Source organism: Tachypleus tridentatus, chromosome 2, assembly GCF_004210375.1.
Source record: "Tachypleus tridentatus isolate NWPU-2018 chromosome 2, ASM421037v1, whole genome shotgun sequence".
In the NCBI taxonomy this organism is placed as follows: Eukaryota; Metazoa; Arthropoda; class Merostomata; order Xiphosura; family Limulidae; genus Tachypleus; species Tachypleus tridentatus.
In genome coordinates this window covers 27,067,924-27,090,438 of record NC_134826.1, presented here as the reverse complement: position 1 = coordinate 27,090,438, position 22,515 = coordinate 27,067,924, and the positions used below count along the sequence as shown (strand labels likewise).

At 33.9% G+C, this 22,515-nt stretch overlaps 1 protein-coding gene across 1 annotated transcript in view; it reads left to right on the top strand.

Annotated features, from left to right (window-relative positions):
- LOC143239752 (aquaporin-7-like) overlaps window positions 1-9,003 on the top strand; it is a 35,368-nt gene extending 26,365 nt beyond the window's left edge. Inside the window, exon 7 of the mRNA XM_076481210.1 lies at window positions 7,120-9,003. Within this exon, the coding sequence (XP_076337325.1) occupies window positions 7,120-7,145 (26 nt within the window). The 3' untranslated portion in view covers window positions 7,146-9,003. The remainder of the gene's footprint in view (window positions 1-7,119) is intronic.
- The last annotated feature ends 13,512 nt before the right edge of the window (window positions 9,004-22,515 follow it).

The window sequence follows — 22,515 nt, the reverse complement described above, 5'->3', positions numbered from 1 at the left end:
TGAGCAGTTATACGTATAGAAAATAAGATGAAACTTAGTGAGCAGTTATACGTATAGAAAATAAGATGAAACTTAGTGAGCAGTTATACGTATAGAAAATAAGATGAAACTTAGTGAGCAGTTATACGAAAATATGAAACTTAGAAATATATAGAAAATAAGATGAAACTTAGTGAGCAGTTATACGTATAGAAAATAAGATGAAACTTAGTGAGCAGTTATACGTATAGAAAATAAGATGAAACTTAGTGAGCAGTTATACGTATAGAAAATAAGATGAAACTTAGTGAGCAGTTATACGTATAGAAAATAAGATGAAACTTAGTGAGCAGTTATACGTATAGAAACTATGATGAAACTTAGTGAGCAGTTATACGTATAGAAAATAAGATGAAACTTAGTGAGCAGTTATACGTATAGAAAATAAGATGAAACTTAGTGAGCAGTTATAGAAAATAAGATGAAACTTAGTGAGCAGTTATACGTATAGAAAATAAGATGAAACTTAGTGAGCAGTTATACGTATAGAAACTAAGATGAAACTTAGTGAGCAGTTATACGTATAGAAAATAAGATGAAACTTAGTGAGCAGTTATACGTATAGAAAATAAGATGAAACTTAGTGAGCAGTTATACGTATAGAAAATAAGATGAAACTTAGTGAGCAGTTATACATATAGAAAATAAGATGAAACTTAGTGAGCAGTTATACGTATAGAAAATAAGATGAAACTTAGTGAGCAGTTATACGTATAGAAACTATGATGAAACTTAGTGAGCAGTTATACGTATAGAAAATAAGATGAAACTTAGTGAGCAGTTATACGTATAGAAAATAAGATGAAACTTAGTGAGCAGTTATACGTATAGAAAATATGATGAAACTTAGTGAGCAGTTATACGTATAGAAAATAAGATGAAACTTAGTGAGCAGTTATACGTATAGAAACTATGATGAAACTTAGTGAGCAGTTATACGTATAGAAACTATGATGAAACTTAGTGAGCAGTTATACGTATAGAAAATAAGATGAAACTTAGTGAGCAGTTATACGTATAGAAAATGAAACTTATGAAACTTAGTGAGCAGTTATACGTATAGAAAATAAGATGAAACTTAGTGAGCAGTTATACGTATAGAAAATAAGATGAAACTTAGTGAGCAGTTATACGTATAGAAAATAAGATGAAACTTAGTGAGCAGTTATACGTATAGAAAATAAGATGAAACTTAGTGAGCAGTTATACGTATAGAAAATAAGATGAAACTTAGTGAGCAGTTATACGTATAGAAAATAAGATGAAACTTAGTGAGCAGTTATACGTATAGAAAATAAGATGAAACTTAGTGAGCAGTTATACGTAAAATAAGATGAAACTTAGTGAGCAGTTATAGAAAATAAGATGAAACTTAGTGAGCAGTTATAGAAAATAAGATGAAACATAGTGAGCAGTTATAGAAAATAAGATGAAACTTAGTGAGCAGTTATAGAAAATAAGATGAAAATTAAGAAAACTGTTACATTATCTTTCCATATGTGTGATTAAAAACAATCTAAATTATATAAATAATGGATTACTTGTGCACTCTAGTTATTTGTTTACATAAATACGTATGTGATTCTGTTAGTAATTCAAACACACACGTCTTTATTTTGATTGAATATATTTAAAATGGTTTTCTTAAAAGTTCCTCTGTGGTTCTAACAGCGTTCTTAATGACGTGTATATTATCTGTTACAAACTTGTCGTCGATTCTTCCTAGATGCTAGAATTGTATAAATATCTTGCTGCAGAAATAAAAACTCGAAATACTGCATAATGCGTAACTCAGTTGTATAATGCCGAAAATAGAAGTGTGAGGATAGCAAATAAATGCCTTGATTTAAATTTTATTTGGATTTTTTTTTTCTAAACCTCGCCTAAGTTTCCTATCTGCAGGGTGACCCACATAGAATAAACTTGCTTCTTACAACAAGTCTCCATTTTTCTTATGGATAAATGTTACATAAATTTTGTTTTCATCCTTATGGAAAAATATACACGTTCTGTTATGGAACAATAAGCTACTTTCTCCTACGTTGTCTTTTAATTCTACGTTTTATAAAAATAAACAGTTTTTGTAATTAGTTCATTAAATGGTACAAGTTTTAGCTATAATATATTTATAACGCAATCATTACGAATAATTGTTTTATTTATTATTTTATTATGAGATGGAAAACGAACTATGCCATTTATCATCATCTATGGAAAACCTTGATAGTTTTAATATATTTTGTTATTTATTAAAGTTTTATATTACATGTCAGTTAATAGATGGCGCTTTTCATAAATCACAACATTACATTGTTAGGAGAGTGTCGTATAATACTACGATGTTATCAATATCACAGTATAATACATAACTGCTCACACAAGAATTATATCTGTGTGTTACATTAACATGCATAAGCTATATAAAGCTTGTATATTTAGTAATTGCCACTGTTGAAACTCTTTCATTCAAATAACATACATATGTGGTATGTGAACATACCACGTATTTTCTACCTTTTTATATTAATGTAAAAAATTTCAAAACGTTTCGTTTGGAATCAGAGTCCATACGGTTGTATAAAAGATTGTTAAATTGACTTTGTTCTGGCTGCTTTTCGTCCTTTGTTGTTCTTTAGAGATAATATCTATTCTGTGAGTGGTTGTTATTACTGCAATGTTGTATGTTGTGGAAGAAAGTCAACGACAACACCGTCCTTCACTGGTAGATTAGATGATGTTTAGAAGTTACAGCTTCCGCTAGGCTGATTTAGAATAATTATCATATGGAGAGTACTAGTTTCCACAGGTTAATTTGACGTTTCTCATTAAGTAAAAACCATTAGACCTAAATATTCATGACACAGGATCTTAAGTGAGTCAGCTAATGAGAAAGAGTCATGATGAAAGAAAATGTGTCGATCAAGTTTTGTAGCAGGCAAGTAAGCACACTATATTTGCTCATCAGACTAAATCAAGATTGTTTTCATTTCGTGTAACACATTGGGTTCAATTTGTTAATTTCCTCGCTTGAGCTCGGTTAATTGACTTAAGTTTAGGCTTATTTCGCTATTTATGTTGCTGATCCTCCTATTATAAAGTGGGTCTACCAAACGCTCTGTGAGGAAATCAGTTAGTCTGCAGAGTACGTGTAAATGAGATATTTTTATATCTTGACCACATGATTCTAATGGAGAAATTTCGGTTTTTGCTATTGTGAATATTTATCCTCACTTGAATAATTCAGTTAAATGAGGTTAAATGATTGCTATAAACATTGAATGACATAAAAATAATATTTTCCTTAGATAGAGAAGAAGAATTTGTCACTAGAAAGACATGGCTGTATGTGAGAGATGTCGAGTCTTGAAGACATTTTCTCATGGACATAGGACCACTTGCCGATACAGCAAAAGTCCCGGATGTTAATCTCTCTGCAACACAGAATTAGGAAGATCACGTAACGTCTTTCTTATGCACCCAGAATGACAGGATGCATATTAAATTTGAATATAAACTTCAGGCAGAATAAGCATAGATACTCAGGGTCACCAAGGTGGAATATTAAAGAGTCTGAGACAATGTGATGAGTTTTCTACAGGACTTCCAGACCAACATTAGACAGTGTAACAGAATCCCATCTGTAGTCAATAACATACAAGACCAACTGAGAGGGACTATATGTATAGCAGTTGATGACGTCTGCCTTTTTACTGCTGTTTCATGAATAGTTGAGATTATGTGCACCAATAGGAAAGTACTATGAACAATGGGACATTCAGGAAATACCCTGCCAGAACAACCACGAGTTCATGCATAACTATAGGATGAGCTGCTGAGAGCAACTCATCACTTTGCCATTCTTTCAACCAGGGACTGACTACTTATCTAAATGTCTGAGTCACTGTAAACATCTACTTCTTTGTACTCACAACAACAGTGGCATCTCAACGAAGCATTGTCCAAGAACCGGTAATGGAGATTTTACGTGCAGTGTTCAAACGTGAAGCAAAGAACGGCATGAATTATTTTCTGAAGCAACTGTTTGGAGTGGCTGGAATCTGTCAAGCACTTGGAAGAATACTGGTACATAGTAATAGTCAAATCGCACTACCAATTCAATCCAGTGGAGAATAAAGCGACTCATTGGACAATATTTAAATCTATGAAGGGAATTGGCACCTAGAGTCTGGTTACGTGAACGGATGATCTGTACAATCTACATCACAGAGGTTGCTCTGTGATGGTTGTATCAAATAACAAGGAAATACTTGTGGATAGCTTTGCCAGGTGACTTTCTGACGAGGCCATTTCGCACCACAGGAAAGTGAGAAATGCCCTCTCCCTATCCAAAGCAGTTTGTGTTGCAACCGGGTATGAAATGGTAATGCCAAACCGATTATTAAAAAAAGCTTGCAGAGAAATATACTGTGACTATAATCTTACTCAGGTTCCACAACTCAAATCAGCCTAGTTTTAACCATCCACTCACTCATAACAGTACTTTCCAGTGAACAGGCAGGAGTATCTAGGCCTGCCCATCCTTTATTTGCTGCAGACCATGCTGGTAATGTCTCCATCTTGTAATTTCTTGCAGCATTAACCAATGGGCTTCCTATACTTCGCTGTGAAGCAAAGACACCAAACTTTTTTGGTTCCAACTGAGCGTTTAGCAGTTGATAGGACTGCCACAGTAGCCACCAGAATGCTAGTAGATCTGTTAACATATCAGACCACGAAAGTAAGCCCATCATTCCAAACAGTAGGTGCCAATTTCACTCTGACAAATGTTGATAGATTTGACATCCTTAGACAGCTAACTCTTCAGCTGTGATGAAATGTCATTACAAACTTTGATCTTCGTATTAATATGCTCAAGATGGTTGTAATGTAGGAATTATCTGTCAGGTTTGTCTTTGCAATACTTGAAGTGATGTTCCATAACAGATTTATCTCATGTTGTCTCGATTTAGTCTAGGAACCATGTACTGCAACAATGTGTGTACTATCCTCCGCCAGCTTGTAAAAAGTGTGCACACCATAATAATGGATTTTGTATAATATGTCGCAACAATAGTTTTGTTTGTTGTGTCCCAGCCAAACTGTAGAACCAAGGATTGTCGTTGGTAATAAATATGACATATACTGTGTGGTTGGAACACTATTGTTATACACTATTTTAATTCATGAAAATCTCTAAGGGAATCGATTATGAATGTAATGTTTGAAAATAAAATAACCCTTATATTAGTGTTTCACAGCAAGTAAGTTAATTATCATTCTTCCTTATACTAGTGTTTCACAGCAAGTAAGTTAGTTATCATTCTTTCTTATACTAGTGTTTCACAGCAAGTAAGTTAGTTATCATTCTTCCTTATACTAGTGTTTAAAGCTTGTGTCGTACATGTTGCATGTAAACATTTACATGTATTAGATAAAATTAATTTGCTCTTTAACAGTATTACAAAAGTTTATTGTAAGCTTGAGGGGATCTCTCAGACTGAGGGAGAGGGGAAAATGTGGTATGCAAGCATACCATATATTTTTTTTTTACTTATATTAATGCATTCTTTTGTCATGCTCCAGATAAACCATAAAGCTGATTTTTTTCCTAGTTGCCTTTATTGTTTGCTAGAGATAGTATCCATTCTATCTACAGGATACGTTGCTTAAATGTTTAATGTTGTACAAGATAGTCATGAAGAGCAGTGTTTTTCACTGATAAAGCATATGATACTTAGAGATTATAGCCTCACCTATGCTGAATAATGATGACAAGTTACATGGGTAACAATAATCACTGTGGTTAAATTCAAAATTTCACATTAATTTGTAGATATTGCTTTTATTTCGTTTAACATATTGTGCCCAGTTTATTCACTTCTTCGGTTGAACTCAGTTTAAAGCTGTTTCACGATTCATGCTGTTGATACTCCTGTTTTCAGGTAGACTTGCCAAATAGTCTATGAAGTAATAAATTAACCTGAGAATACCATAGGTATACCTGATAAGACTATATGGTATAAAAATAAGCTGTTTTAATAGTACACACAGTATAGTTGCAGTAACATGTCATAAAGAGGTAAAATGAATCTCATTAGTCAGTTTTGTGAAACATTTTTGAGGGATTTATAACATTTTTGCATTCAACATCATTTACTCAGTTCAACGTTCAAAGAAATACATTCACATATTTCATTATTATGTAAAGCCATAATCAAGGTAAACAAATACCGATTGTGATTCGTAATTTTTGTTTTCAGCAGTTTTTATTTCTACCGCCATCTTGTAGAATACCGACGAAAGTTTATTGAATATGTTTTGACTGCTAATATATTAGATTTCTGTCTTTTAAGGCTATTCAAGCTACACTTAGAAGTAATTTTGTGGTGCATAATATATTATTGCTTTTTTATATCACAGTACGTGACGAAGTAATCCAGTATAAGTACATGTAGTAAAGTTTGAATTTTTAGTCACAATTTTGGTGACTAGAAATATAAGTTTGTTCTTTTTCGTTAGTGTTGACGGTAATATTTTCGTTAGAACCATCAAATTTTTGCATCTATATAAACAATTCTACGTAGTTCTGCTTTTTCGAAGAGGCAACTTGGCTTGTTTGTTTTGTTTGTTTTTTTAATTTCGCACAAAGCTACTCGAGGGCTATCTGTGCTAGCCGTCCCTAATTTAGCAGTGTAAGACTAGAGGGAAGGCAGCTAGTCACCACAACCCACCGCCAAATCTTGGGCTACTTCTTTACCAACGAATAGTGGGATTGACCGTCACATTATAACGCCCCCACGGCTGGGAGGGCGAGCATGTTTGGCGCGACGGGGATGCGAACACGGGACTCTCAAATTACGAGTCAAATGCCTTAACCACATGTCCATGCCGGGCCGGCAACTTGGCAGACGATAGAGGGCAAGTAATATAAAAATAATTTCTACTTTCTCAACTGTAGTTAAGTACAGAACTTTTAGTTTTAGAGAAAGGAAAAGAAACCATTTAGCATAAAATTATGTTATATGGATAAGTGAAACGTAAGTAGCATGATTTTAAGTTTTACTTGTTATGTATTTACAGACAAGAAAGAGCGAAGCGATGTGTAACTGTTGAGGAACGTTTCGCTGGAACAGTGAAGAGAACGTCCATTAGAAAGCACGTGACAGATTTCATCCATCTTAGATTTAGTCCTGTTCCCAACCTTATGGTAAAAAGAGTTAGCTCGTGGTCTGCACGTTAGATTAAATACTAGTAAATGGAATTATAAGTATACTACAAGTGTATTTCACAGATGCCAATAATACAATCATAATTAAGCTCCCAGGTTTTCCATATATGTTGAATCATCTAATAAGTAATAATTATAATACAGTAGTTTGTGAGTAACGTATAATTATAGTTAGAATCGTGATAATTTCAGTTTTAGTCATTGTGAAGTGTGAAAAAATTTGCCTTGAGATGGTTATTTTTGTACGAGAGCTGAGATGGGTAAGATATTAAACGTTTGGTAATGATAATTTCCAAACTTTCCCCGAGACAAATTTTGGCATTTACTGTAGTGTTTTGCACACGGCCTGTTTGCTGAACCAAAATTGAAATTTCTTACTTGCACAAATGTGCTCTTTAAGAGATGATGGTTGATATAAATTTATTGTAGGTCACAAGTTGTTAGTTAATGTGAAATGTAAACTTATACATGTATTTGTTATATATATAATTATTGTAATTCATATGTATTATATGAATTTCTTCGGAATCAGGATTTCAAATAATTATCATTTTAATATTATACAGGTCACGGTAACAATAACAAAACTTAGTAACAACTTCCATATATAAGAACCATTGCTAACCGTATTATTAAGATTGTGTCGTACAAGATTTCCGAGAAATACTGACAGCCGGGGTTGTGCTGAGATTCTTATAGGGATTTCAAAACTTGTTATTTTTCCTTGCTATAAAAATTCTTTCTGATAAAAATCTAACTCTTTGCTATTCTGAAAAATTGTTAGTGAAAGTTTACTCTGGTTTGAAATTTTGCTTTATAAAAGACAATTAAAAAAAAACAATGTCGTTTATTATGAAAGCCTCAACTGTGAATGTACAAAATCAAGCAGTGAAATTTAAATATGAACCAGGGTATTATTTTTAGAATGCTAACAGATATTGTTTTAATACAACCCTGAATGAACAGTAAAAAAGAATATGAAAAAAAGGCAAAAACCCTAAATGAGCAGTAAAAATGAATATGAAAACAGGCATTTATTTTTAATGGCGAAATAGTGAAACCACAATGTTTCAAAGTAGTTGAGTGACAACTTTATCAAACATTCTGTGTTTAAACTTTATTATATTACATGTTAAATATTTTTATTAACAACTAACTTTTATTTGAAACTAATGTAACCCTTTACTTTATTAAATGCCATTGTGAGTTTCTTTTGTTTCAAACACATTTATAAGTATTAGTTTCGACGTTTAAAAGCTAGACAAAACATTTTACTTTCTTTGCAAAAAGGTTTACACTCAAATAATTTTAACAATAATTATAGTTTGTTGGTTGTGAACCTTTTTTTCCACCAGTGTGATATAGAAGTAATAGTAGGTGATTTATTGTTTATTCTAGTTGAAGTTTTATTTCAGTCTTACTTGATGAATATTCTACAGTATATATATATATATATGTGTGTATAAACAATATTAGATAGTTTGAGTGAAGTATTCAATCAGAACGCATATCATCACTTAGTTACGTAAGCTGAGGTGATATATGCAGTATTAATCGTTTGGTTTGACTATAACGTACAAATTACAGTCTCATTTTATTTATTCAAGATGTACCGAAGGTACTGGTCATAAAATAACTGACTTATTTTGTCGTTTCATTTGTATTATTTTACCGAGGTTTTATTATATACTTCCGTTTGTGTACCATGAACGTATAATAAAGCATAATAAAACGAATGCATTTCTTTATTTGAAAACATTCAACATTAATGTTTGAGTAAGCATGTGCAGACGTCAAAGATTACAAAATGTTCATACATGTTTTTTTTTTTTTTCCCGTAAGCTCGAGGAATAACATTCATCTAACTAATAATGAAATTGTATACACATTAAAGATACTAAGGTTTTTTTTTTAAACATGTTTTGGGTGGGAAAATGCATCTTTTGTTTATGTAGTGAAAAGAGGGAGTTAAATCAAAGTGACTAAGCCTTTTAGAAAATTAAATTTCTCAGTTAATTTTTGTTTAACTTGAAATTTCTATACTGGACGTGAATATTAATATATCACCTCGAATTAAAAATAATTCTTGGAATTAATGCTTTTTTATATGTGGATTATTTGCCAACAAAATTAAACGTACATATTTCGAGAAAACCTAAATGGATGTAATAGAAATTCACACAAGTATTCAAAAATAAATGTTTTTTTTCTTTAATAATCTCGTGAAAAAAGAATTCGTGTGGAAACTGAGACTGATATTTCTTGTGAAATTTCGCGATTGCTTTAATTTTAAAACAGTTTCAAGAACTATAAAGCTGACAGTAAGGTTTGGTTTGTTTGGAATTTCGCTCAAAGCTACCAAAGAGCTATCTGCGCTAGCTGTCCCTAATTTAGCAGTGTAAAAGTAGAGGGAAGGCCGCTAACGATCACCTCTCACAGATGACTATTGGACTACTTTTTTACCAATGAATAATTGGTTTGACTGTCATATTATAACGCCCCCACTGCTGAAAGAGCAAGCATATTTGGTGAGACAGAATTCGAATCCATGATCCGCACATTGCGAGTAGAGCAACTTTAATACCTATCCATACCAGTCCATATAATTTTAAAAAAATGGTAATATTTGGAAATATAAATATTATTAAATACTCAGCTTCAGACTGAGCTGCACTTATAAAATAGACCTTTGATAAGAATTTTGGCACAGCATGGCCAGGCGAATAAGGCACTCTACTCGTTTGTTATTCGATGGTCGCGTGTTGGAATTCCCTTCACACCAAATGTACTCACCCTTTCAGTCGTTGGGGGCTTTATAATATGACGGTTAATCCCACTATTCGTTGGTAAAAGAGTAGCCCAAGAGTTGGCGGTGGGTGGTGATGACTAGCTGCCTTCCCTCTAGTCTTACACTGCTAAATTAAAGACGACTAGATCAGACAGCCCTCGTGTTGTTTTGCGCGAAATTCAAAACAAACAAACAAACAAGAATTTTAAATACTAAGGTATTTATTAGGTATTTGTCTTAAGTATCCTTTTAATATCAAAATAGTTTAATTCGAGCTTTTGAGATGATATTTAGAAAACACAGAAAGACTTGACAAGTGTAAGGATGTAAGTCTCCACTGGTTTAACTTACGAACTGATAATATGAAAAGTACACCTTACAGGAAGTTATTTTCATAGGATAGCAGATATACAGAACATTACCAAACCAGTAAGTCACCAGACGACCATATTGATTTTTTAAAAAATAACTTAATATAAAAAAAGCCCATATTAAGTGCTCTCATATCATACTACTACGGTTATTTTACAGCCATTATATGATCATAGTTTGTGACTTAAATAAACTATCTTGCTTTTCGGTTTTATCACAACTCTTTTCCAAGTGCCCCTAGTGGCACAGCGGCATGTCTGCGAACTTATAACACTATAAACTGAGTTTCGATACCCGTGGTGGGCAGAGCATAGATAACCCATCGTGTAGAGTTGTGCTTAATTGAAACCAACCAATATCAACATTTTCAAGAATTTCAAGTCGCTCTGTGGTGAGCAAAGTGAAAAATGAAGGAAGAAAGGATATACTGTTTCTGAAGGCTTTTGAGAACATCTAGTATTGTTTTGTTTGTTTGTTTTTTGGAATTTCGCACAAAGCTACGCGAGGGCTATCTGCGCTAGCCGTTCCTAATTTAGCAGTGTAAGACAAGAGGGAAGGCAGTTAGTCATCACCACCCACCGCCAACTCTTAGGCTACTCTTTTACTAACGAATAATGGGATTGACCATCACATAAGAACGCCTCACGGCTGAAAGGGCGAGCATGTATGGCAAGACAAGGATTCGAACCCGCGACTCCCGGATTACGAGTCGAACTCCTTAAGCCACCTGGCCGTAACATTTAGTAATAAAAATCCAGATAGTCATATATTTCTGAACGTTACAGTTAATGTTATTTGATTTTTTTTCAAAATGATAACTTCAGTTGTCCTTAACTTACTCAGTTTTAAATCAATCCTTCTTTTAAATGCTGAATCCAGTCCCCTATTCTTAAATATAATTTTGAATTTCAAATTTTTAACTAACGCGTAGTTTTTCACACGAATCTGTAAATTTGGCAGTGCTGTTTCTTATTGTCCGTCTGCTAACGGAAAGTTTATGGAATTACAATGTTAAAATCCAGTGTTCGATCCTTGCTGTGGTCAAAGCGAAAATAACACATTGTGGTGAAAACTACAAATTGCTTATCACATAAAACTTTATTTCTTGTATACTAGGGTTGTGACTTTATAATAATTCTTGTTGGTTGTGATATCAGTTGATAAACTATTTAACTTTCAGACATTTTATTATCTCTGAATTGCCTTGCTCCGGACGACATTTTTGTTTTCTTTCGTCTAACAAATGCGTTATGTTTTCGTTAACAAAAATACATTTAATAAAAAAAATAAGATAATTAAAGTCACCTTAACAATTGAAGAAACGTTCTCAACTTTGCTACGTTGTAGCTTTAAGATGTTAACCATTCTGGCGAAATTTACGGTTATAAAAAGGTGAAAGTTGTTTTCACACTAACATTACCAAGGATTCGAAACCATATTCAAAGAATGCCAAAAACAAGGAACCTTATTACAAAATCAAAAGTTTTAATAAACAGAAGGTTAGGTACATTATATGCTGATGAGTTTTATCACGTTGTTATAGTCCATGTTGCCACGTCTTATAACTGGTATAATTCGGCCAATCTAAGCTCCTTCTGCGTTGATTCAAGTAATCAAAAGCTAACACTGGTGTTGTTACATCCACTCTGACCAGATGTAATTTTCCTACTGGAATCAGGAATGGAACATTTTCCATGTATATGTGGGAGTCATCTGTGAGAACTAGAATGTGTTTATATTCAGCGAGTGTGTGTCAAAGAGTATCACTTTCGGCGCCTGTCCTGTGAAAGTGGGTTTTATCGGGGCACTCCCGTTTCCCCCCCACAGCAAAAAAATTTGGCATTGGATTTCTAGATCCCAGGCAACTTTATTGCCAGACCCTGAATCGCGCCATTTGATTTGATTTGAATTCTATTCATGAATTGTGTTCATGTTCACATTTGCTTGACTTCTTCCTTTCGGGACAGGTCTCGGCCTTTCTTTCCGGTGCTGCCTTTGCCTCCACCCAAGACAACATTTAGAGAGACATCCTCTACCCAAAGAGTTAAAATAATAATAATAATAAATTTAAAAAAAACCCCAAAAAAAAAAACTTATTCCTAATAACAATTCACGAAAGGGGACGAAGAGGAACCACAACGTTCCTGAACACCCCAGTTGGAGAGAGAACTCTTCTGATTTCTCTCTCTCTAAACTAAACCCCTGCCACGTTAGTTTGAGTTTGAGTTCAAAGAGTATGTTGAGTGCAACACATTTCAATTGTGTTGTCTGAAAACTTTCGGCTGAGCAATATATATGTAGTATTCATAAAATCTGATGTCCGTCACATAATTTCAATTATTCACAAAATCTAGCTTCCGAAAATGTTACCTAAAGAATATAATGTGCTTAGACAGCACAGAAAATGAAACAAATATATGTTAGTGAATAAAACAGGTATGTTTTCGTAGTAGTGTGTATTTCTACACCTACTTCCATGACTAGGTGTCTAAAGCACCACATATGCTCATCCTATTAGCCATGGCGGTGTTATAATGTGACAATCACTACCACTATTCGTTGGCAATAGAATAGTCCAAGAGTTGGCGGTGGGTGATGATGATTAGCTGCCTTCTCTCTAGTCTTACGCTATTAAATTACCGATGGCTGGCACAGATAGCCCTCGTATAGCTTTGCGCGAAATTTAAAACAAACCAAACCTGCCGCTTAGCTTCTTATTCGTTCCAATACCAACTAGCTGCTGAAAAGATTCTGGTCACGTTTGTACGGATCAGATCAAAGGATCTTTAGTATATCTACGTCAATCACGAGGTGACCGTCCAATATTCTGAAAGGCCAATAGTTACAGACGTTTGGTTTTTGCACTGTAAATTAAAATTAAATAAGTAAACAATTTCGTAGGTTCATGAATATAATCTCAAAAGAAAATGTTAAAGAATATGTCTTGTTTTTCCCTGATGAAGGTTTCCTAAGCGATGTGCCGTGTTGGGCTTTTTCCAGACGTAACGCTTTGAATTTAGATCTGTCAGAGCTATGTCTGACAATAAAACCTTCTATCACGTGTCTGCAGCATTATTTATGTGCTTTGTTAAAACTCCATATTAGATTTAAAATGATTCTTTTTCAGTAATGGCTAATTTCTTGCCACTCGTCCATAAAGGCCAGTTTTTTGCAGGGACCTGGATATTTTTGATGCATGAACATTGAATATCATCTCAGACATGGAACTGTTTGCAAACCTTTCAAGTCACTATTCGCTTCACAGTCGGATCCCTAACCAGTTTTCTGCTTGCCCAGCTGCTTGATTTGGAAGGGATGCCTGATCTGGGTGGTATGAAGCACATTTCACTTCTCATATGATGGACTTCACTGTATTCAAAGGGATAATCAGCGACTCTGAAGTTTTCTTCTAACCTCCTCGTGATCAGTGATTTTCTACAACTTTATCACTGACTTGTTTGAAAAGCTCTCTGGTCTTCGTGGTTGACTGGTTGTATCACTGTGTGAGTTGTGGCTTGAAGAGATGCAAGTTCTCTAAAGTCAAGTTAAACCACCTTGATAACACACAGACCAGTACAGTAGTCTTGTGACCCTTTAAATTGATATTTTGATTTGGTATTGATGTAGCTCCTTGAGAATACTTGAGTATACTTGAAATTATTCTAATTTTCTTTGGAAAACGAACATACTTATAATATCAGTATTCTTTGATAGATTGTTTAGGCAGAGTATTCATGAAGACGAAAGACCTGAAGATTTTCGAAACGTCGTCCTCTACACTTGTGTCTTCACAACAGGCAGTTGTCGTCCATTCTACAAAGTTACATCAATATCAACATTTTTAGCTTTCTAAGTTTGGAGTAGATTGTTTGAACTCTAAATATAAAGAATCATTTGAAAGTTTCATGATTCTAAGCCTAGACGACAAAAACTCTGGAAACATTGAAGGGGTGAATATTTTTCAAGGCATTGTATGTATTTTACACATTAGCTGATCCTTGGAATAGCGTAGTTGGAAGAGAAAAATATCACCTATGTTCATTCCGTTTGCATCTACCAACAAATTCACATGACTGGGTTGAAAAGTGATACTACAGTTAAAGAAAATATACTGTTTGCTACTAAAAAGTATTTTAGGCTTTTATTAATAAAAGATTAAATTTATTTTACTGTTCCTGATTCACGTTCTTGTGAATAAATCACAAGGTTAAAGGAGATTAACTGATTCATAGAAAAATGTTGACTATAAGTTACTTTTAATAATAATAATATATTTCTCGTAGCTACACTTCCTACACTTGCAAGATTTAATACTCTGGTCAACTTTGATTATTTGACACTCGTCCTGAGTGCACGTTCCTTTAGTGGTGTACGTTATAGCAATGATTTTGTAACGCGGATGCATGTTCAATGGGCACTATTTTCTTGTAGCGTTGTCAGTAAAACATTTAGAAACCTTAACTAATTATATAGAAATCGAAAATTTCATAGCTAAAATATTTTAAAAAAAGGTTCGCTATTAAAACTATTCACATTATTTGCGTTTTGAGTGATTATAGACTATTTATAATTATACCTTTGGATAATTTAATAATGACGTTTTTTTCATAAAACAAAGGCTCGGCATGGCCAGGTGGGTTAAAGCGTTCGAATCTTAATCTGAGAGTCGCGGTTTCGAATCCACTTCACACCAAACATACCTCACCCTTTCAGTCGTGAGGGCGTTATAACGTGCAGTCAATCCTACTATTGACAAGCTGCCTTCCCTTTATAATTAGGGACAGCTAGCGCAGATAGTCCTCGTGTAGCTTTGCTCGAAATAAAAAAAACATTTATAAAAAATCACTGATTCAGTTTCAAATTTTCTTATTTAGTTGTGCTTGAATTATGAAGCCAAAATTTCATGGCTCGTTTCCTGTTTGAGAAAAGGTTTGCTACACACTTTGAAGCTATTGGCGTGGTATGAAAGTAACAGTAAATTTGGAATTACTTAGTGAGTGCTACTGACTAGCTCACCTTTCTTTAATATATGAGTACAAAATTAGGAATTTCTTTTTGCTGATATTTCATGTGTAATTATGTGTAAAAGTAATTCTATTAGTATTTCTAGATTCATTTTAAAAAGAACTCTTCTCACCAGAGAAAAATAAAGTATTTTAAAATTATTATACATTTAAGGAACAATTCTAAATTTTATAATTATATGATTGTTCTAAATAAATCTTAACCTTACTAATAGAAAATAGAAGTATTTAATAATTTTAATATTAATAATAAACGACCACATAACACCAAAATTATGTTGATTTAAATAGACACTTTACGTTTCGCTTTATAGCTTTTTTTAGAAACGTTCTACTAAAACGTAAACATTACCTAACAGTATAAGTGATTTAAACAATCAGTTCTGATCGAATCTTCAGAATGTATTTGACAAATTAAGTAGGACAACTTAATGAGATTGTGTGAAATTAAGTACAAAGGTATATAATGAGTTACCTGTGCTCTGTCTACTATGGGTATCGAAACCCACTTTCTAGGGGTGGGAATCCGCAGACATACTGCTGTGCCAGGAGATCTTATTTTTGAGAGGAATGTACTGTAGTGAAGAAACGTTTTATGAGAGTTACAGATTTAAATAACAAAATATAAGATGCAAAAATAAAAGGTTTAAAATTATAATAATTTTTTGAACGAGAATACTTTAAACCTATTGAGATATGTACAGTCGTTCTTAATTTTAGACTTATATTCTAGATGGAAAGTAACTGGCCAGCATTTCCTGTCCTTGAGCTGCTCTTGTCTGATTGAATAGTGGAACTCAGCCAACTCTCAGTCTAGTTTTTTCTGGATAAATCTCGTAACAGAAACATTTATTACGAGTGAAATGCAAAGGAAGTTTTTCTGAGCGAATAGTGTGTGTGTGTTTTCTTATAGCAAAGCCACATCGTGCTATCTGCTGAGCCTACCAAGGGGAATCGAACCCCTGATTTTAGTGTTCTAAGTTCGAAGACATACCGCTGTTCTAGCGGGGGGCAAGCGAATAGTGACTTTTCCTCTTTGTGTAAAGTTTAGTTCAGAAGGAGATAGAAGATGGTTTGACCTGTTATCAATTTCTTAAAGCAGGTGTGGGTGTTAAGAACTTTCATTCAAAGATACTGAAGGGATACATGTAAAGTAACACTTAGTCATAAACAAGAGTGTTAGCCATTATTCAGCAGCGAACGCTTGAGCTATTCTTCTCTGACTGAGTAGTGAAATCTGAAGACCAACACACAACTTCTGTGTGTAGAACACATTTTTACTTCAACGGGGTATGAACCTTTATTTCCTATTTGTAGTCGGGTTATGTTAACTAGTAGACCACTCTGTAACTGGTGTCTGTATACTATTAACAACCACTTTATTACAATTCGATACAAAAGTAATTGGAACAGGTAAATGTTTTCGATTTTTATGTTTACAATATGAACTCCGCATACATGTGGTACTTTAGTTCACTCAAGTAATATTAATTAAAGTACCACTGTAGTACGAATACAGTAAAATTTAAGTACATAAATAATATTATAGTTACATTAGGGAATCCTGAGAGAGAGAAGTAAATATTCTGGGTCGTATGGGCGCATATGGCTAGTCTGTCTATGATTTCTGGCTAGTCTGTCTATGATTTCTGGCTAGTCTGTCTATGATTTCTGGCTAGTCTGTCTATGATTTCCGGCTAGTCCGTCTATGATTTCCGGCTAGTCCGTCTGTGATTTCTGGCTAATCTGTCTATGATTTCTGGCTAGTCCGTCTATGGACTAAATTTACAAAAGTTACGTCGTCATTTATCACTGAACATGCTTTACATTTTCAGAGTAGTAGGGCTGATAATTATGGTAGACATTCCTTTATTTGGTTAGGAGTAACTTTGCGTGTGGTATGATCATTAGCAGGCTATGTGGTATGACAAACTTCAGTCACGTTGAAAATACCATTTATACAATACCTACATTCAATGTTGTGATCAACTGACACGAACATACTTTATTTTCAACTACATACACGTGACTCTCCCAGAGAAATCAGTGAAAGACGTTATTGTTAAAGTTAATTTTAAGATAATATACCCCATAACTCGATTGTTTTCGAAAGCTGGACCTTTCTTTCTCTTTAGAATAAGAAAGGTTCACTTTCTGAAAACGATCGAGTTACAGGGTATCGTGCCTTTGTGTTAAATTGATTTCTTAATCCTACATATTTATCTAGCATTGTGATTATTGTCAAGTGATATTAGAGTTAACAACTGTTATCTGTAGATAAAATAACACTTATAAAGGACTTCTTTCAGAATTCGTATCGATCTAATGCTTGTTAAGCTGGTCGTTTGTTTTTAATTGATTGGTGAAAGAAGGACTGGGAAATGTTTGTTTGTTTTGTATTTTACGCAAACTATACGCGGACTATCTGCGCTAGCCGTCTCTAATTTGGCAGTGAAAGACTAGAGGGAAGGTAGCTAGTCATCACCGCCCATAGCCAACTCTTGGACTACATTTTTAATAACGAATTGTGGAATTGATCATCACTTTATAACGCTTCCACGGCTGAAAGGGCAAGCATGTTTGGTGTGACAGGGACTCGAACGTCCGACTCTCAGGTTGTGAGTCGAACACACTACCCACGTGGTCATGCCGGACCACTTAGAAAAAGATTTTCAACAAAATGTGCCGCAGCCGTAGATGAACAAAGTGTAGCATCTTGTGGTGATCCCAAAGCACGACGATCAGTCATATGACCGAAACAGCTTCTCACCTGAGGCAGTTATACAAGTTGCTTCTAGGACATGTTAAATCATCACGTACCTGAATCAACTGGAAAATGAAAGAAATCCTCAGGCTATTATACAGAAAGACACCACTAGTAAAGTTGTCGGATTCAGTATCTACAGATTTCTGTGTAATAATCTGTTGAAACTGTCATGATAGTAAACTAGATATACTGTGAATAACATACAAGCAATAATGGTACGCTTATCACAGGCATTTTGTTTTGAAGCTGAGCTGCAAAGGTATCGTCAAGATTCACGGTCATCAGAAGAGCATAGCCGGACATACCAATGTGGTGAGGTGCAAAACTGTCTTAATGCTATGGGCACAAGTTAACAAGTATTCATTAACATTCCTAACTTCTCAACAGATACTAATAGAACAGTTCTCCTTAGTAGTAGGACCGGCAAGACCAGGTGGGTTAAGACGTTCGACTCGTAAACAGAGGGTCGCGGATTCGAATCCCTGTCACATGAAACATGCTCGCCCTTTCAGCCGTGGCTACGTTATAATGCTACGATCAATTACACTATTCGTTGGTAAAAGAGTAACCCAAGAGTTGTCGGTGGGTGGTGATGACTAGCTGCCTTCCCTCTAGTCTTACACTGCTAAATTAGGGTCGGCTAGCGCAGATAACCCTCGGGTAGCTTTGTGTGAAAAACAAAACAAACAAACAAACAAACCTTAGTAGCTACTTTTTCATATTTGACACAAGTCACAACGTTTCTCTTTTTACAAGCTTAATATTCCTAAAATGAAACAACTAAATGAATAAAAAAAATGACGAGTCATTTGACGAGACTTCATGGTCAGTGTACATTATCGTAGATTCAAAACTGAATTAATATCCACTGAAACCTAGCTTGTATTTTATATTGTTTAAAATTTTCTGGCATTTTGAAAAAAACCCAAAAAAACTCCAAGCTTCATGAAATCAAACTTGTCTTTAGCCAGTCAACAATGTAGAAAGACTTAACTTCAAAACACATTTTACAACACAGTTCCCTATTAGGACTACAATGCCCCAAGAACGTATTAAACAAACAAGAAAATAATGAAGTAACTCTTAGAAAGTAAAAGCATTAAGAGTCACAAGTATAAACAAAATAATAATTAGATCGTTAATTAAATGTGCAACACAAAGTATGAGTGAAATCATGATCAACATCACTCTTTACTTTATCACTAATTTACTGTTAGTAGTAAGTTACCATCCATCATCCAGTTACAAAACCAATTTGTAGAACAGTTTTCCTTTTTACTTTGTTTTTATAGCATGAATATGAAATAAGCTCTTGCCTTTTGTTTTCATTTCCCATAATGTAACTGGTAGAGGGAATCTATTATTGGCTCCAACACTGATGATATGCTTTAAGTTTATTTTGTCATACCCAAAGGCTGCTCAACGGTTTGATTTACTCCTAATAAGGTCTACGTAAAAGAATAAAAAAAAAACTTAAAAAAGCTGACTATTATATTACAGAAGTACTTCCAAAGACTGTTATCAGTGTCAGACAATCTTTTCTTCTAGATTTTATAAACGACGTCATTGCTTCTTTTGACTATAGCGTTGGGGTTTTCTTATTATGCATTTACCTTTGGATATATTTTGTTTTTTGTCACCATGATTAAGTACAACCGTTTCAATATTTGCATCTTATCACAAGCTTATTTAAGTTTTTCTTGGGCAAAGTCACTTATGACATCCACGGTGCTCTTAAGCCTCGTCACACACCCTGTGAAAGACTGCTGATTGTTTATACCAATGGTAATTTTAGTTTTCTTCAAATTTCAGTTAAACTAGTGTTTCGCCAATAGCTTGATGTATTGCGGTTTGACAGCCTGTGACTAATTAACTTAAATTGTATGTTTACATCTCTCTACACTAGAAGAAGATGAAAAATGAAGTTCCGTTTCTGATGTAAATAAGGTTTTATAGGCACGCAATGTCTTGAAACAAATCTGAACAATCTATCTTGTTACAGTCTCAAATTCTTTGTTATGAACGACATAAATTTCTTCCATTTTATGAAAAAAACAGTAATCACAAAGACGTATTTGTTCCAATTGTTCTGTTTCACTAGAGGGCCTGTTGAACTAACAGACGTCCTCCTTGATTGTGCTTTAATACACTGCTTTCCTCAGAAAATGTTTTCACTCATGATGAGGTTTAAAAGTATCTAAATTAATTTATTTGCAATATCCAGCAACAAACTAAGTGAAATATTCTCAAGCATCCTGTTAACAGGAATGGAAAGATGTCGAGGTGATAGATAGTTTCTTATCGTAGTAACTTTGAAAGCACCATCTGTAGTCATAACTACTGTTCACTGGTATATTTCACATTTTGTTATAACTAGCCTTCTGGTAGACACAATAAATCACATTGTATCCAATACATCTTTAATATTGGACTGTACCAAACAATTTTTTGCTATAGACAATTTACTTTGTTCTGATCATCTATTTTCTACCTAAGAATCATTTAGTATTGTATTATAGGTTGTCTGTCTTTAATATCTTATTATTTCCTTCTTTTACACTGATTACATTATTTTGTAATACAAAATGATTGGAATAATGTATGAATACCATGCTGTACGATCTGTACGCTTCTTTAAGCATGTATCCATTTACATATTAATGGAAATGACTCCTGGTCAAACTTTTTAAAACTGAACAATATTTACTTACTGCAAAACAAATAGTCTTGTTATAATAGACGATTGCACATTGTTTTACATGTTACACTTGTGAAAATGCTTCTTATTTTTTAAAACCATTGAGATTTGTTTGTTTTATGTGTGAAACTTCAAGAGTTGGACATGCTAATACATGACTTGCGATGACCTTTTCCATTAGTTTGTTGAACACCAATTCAAAATCACTAGCACAAAAAATTAAATTTTTCCAGAAGAAATAAAGAGAAAAGTGATAATAAGAGCACAGTAGAAAGAACCAAAATAATTGATCTTGACTGACAAACAGCCGAACAGATTTAGTCTTAAGGTAATACCTCTTTATTGAACACACGCTCCAGGAAACTGACCTGTCGATAGAATAACTCACGCATCTTGGGATTCAGCTTCAGGCTACCTTTCCTCAATCTGTCCAGGGATTTTTTCAGCTTATCATGAGCATTGTTGATGGTCTCTTCAAATGTAATGAACTCATCAAACAAAAAGCGACATCATACAAGTTATTCCAGTGGGATCATTCTTCGTTACTTATTAAAATATAGCACGTTGTGAATAATTCGCTTGGTAATACAATAAATTGACACAACATATTTTCAGCAGTGATTGGAGATTAAAGAGTGCAGTGCAGTTTCTTTTGAGAGCGTGAGGTTGTGTAAAGTTATGGCTTCACACATTGAGTGGCTCCAGACGCTAGATAGTTCCAACGTGTGCCACTAGGGAAGTAAATTACTAGGGTTATGCTACTTGTGGAACATAGTTTCAAATTTTAAGGAGCACTACTTTGATCATTAACTATTTCTGAACGTTTGTATAAATAATTCAGAAATATCAGATGACTCTCACACAAAAATAATTTTTCCTACATGCGAAATACTTTGTAAATGTTTGAATAAACAGTAATTTCTCAAATAATTCTTATCATGAAAATTAGTCATTTTTTCTCTCATATTTTTGCCATATATGAGTAAATATTGTTTGAATATGAATTAAAACATGTACTTCACAGGACAGACTCTCAAATATAGTGGAACTTTCTTTCTAAACCTAATTGTCTCTTCTGGATGTTTTCACATTTAAAGACAGCATTCATTAAAGTTATCAAATACAGTTTACAAATTTACTTTCCTTACTGTTAGCGTGGTTTCATTGTTAATTCTAGTGAAAGAACATGCAACTTTCAAATACAGGACTAAATCAAGTTACTAAACATATACTAGTTGAACATGATGTAGTTGTCTGTTCAAAATATCTTAAGATCTTGTCAAGAGTTACGAAAAACCAGGGTGTCCATATAAAACATAGTCTTCCTGAGTTACTAAAAACCAGGGTGTCCATATAAAACATAGTCTTCCTGAGTTACTAAAAACCAGGGTGTCCGTATAAAACATAGTCTTCCCGAGTTACTAAAAACCAGAGTGTCCGTATAAAACATAGTCTTCCTGAGTTACTAAAAACCAGGGTGTCCATATAAAACATAGTCTTCATGAGTTACTAAAAACCAGGGTGTCCGTATAAAACATAGTCTTCCTGAGTTACTAAAAACCAGGGTGTCCATATAAAACATAGTCTTCCTGAGTTACT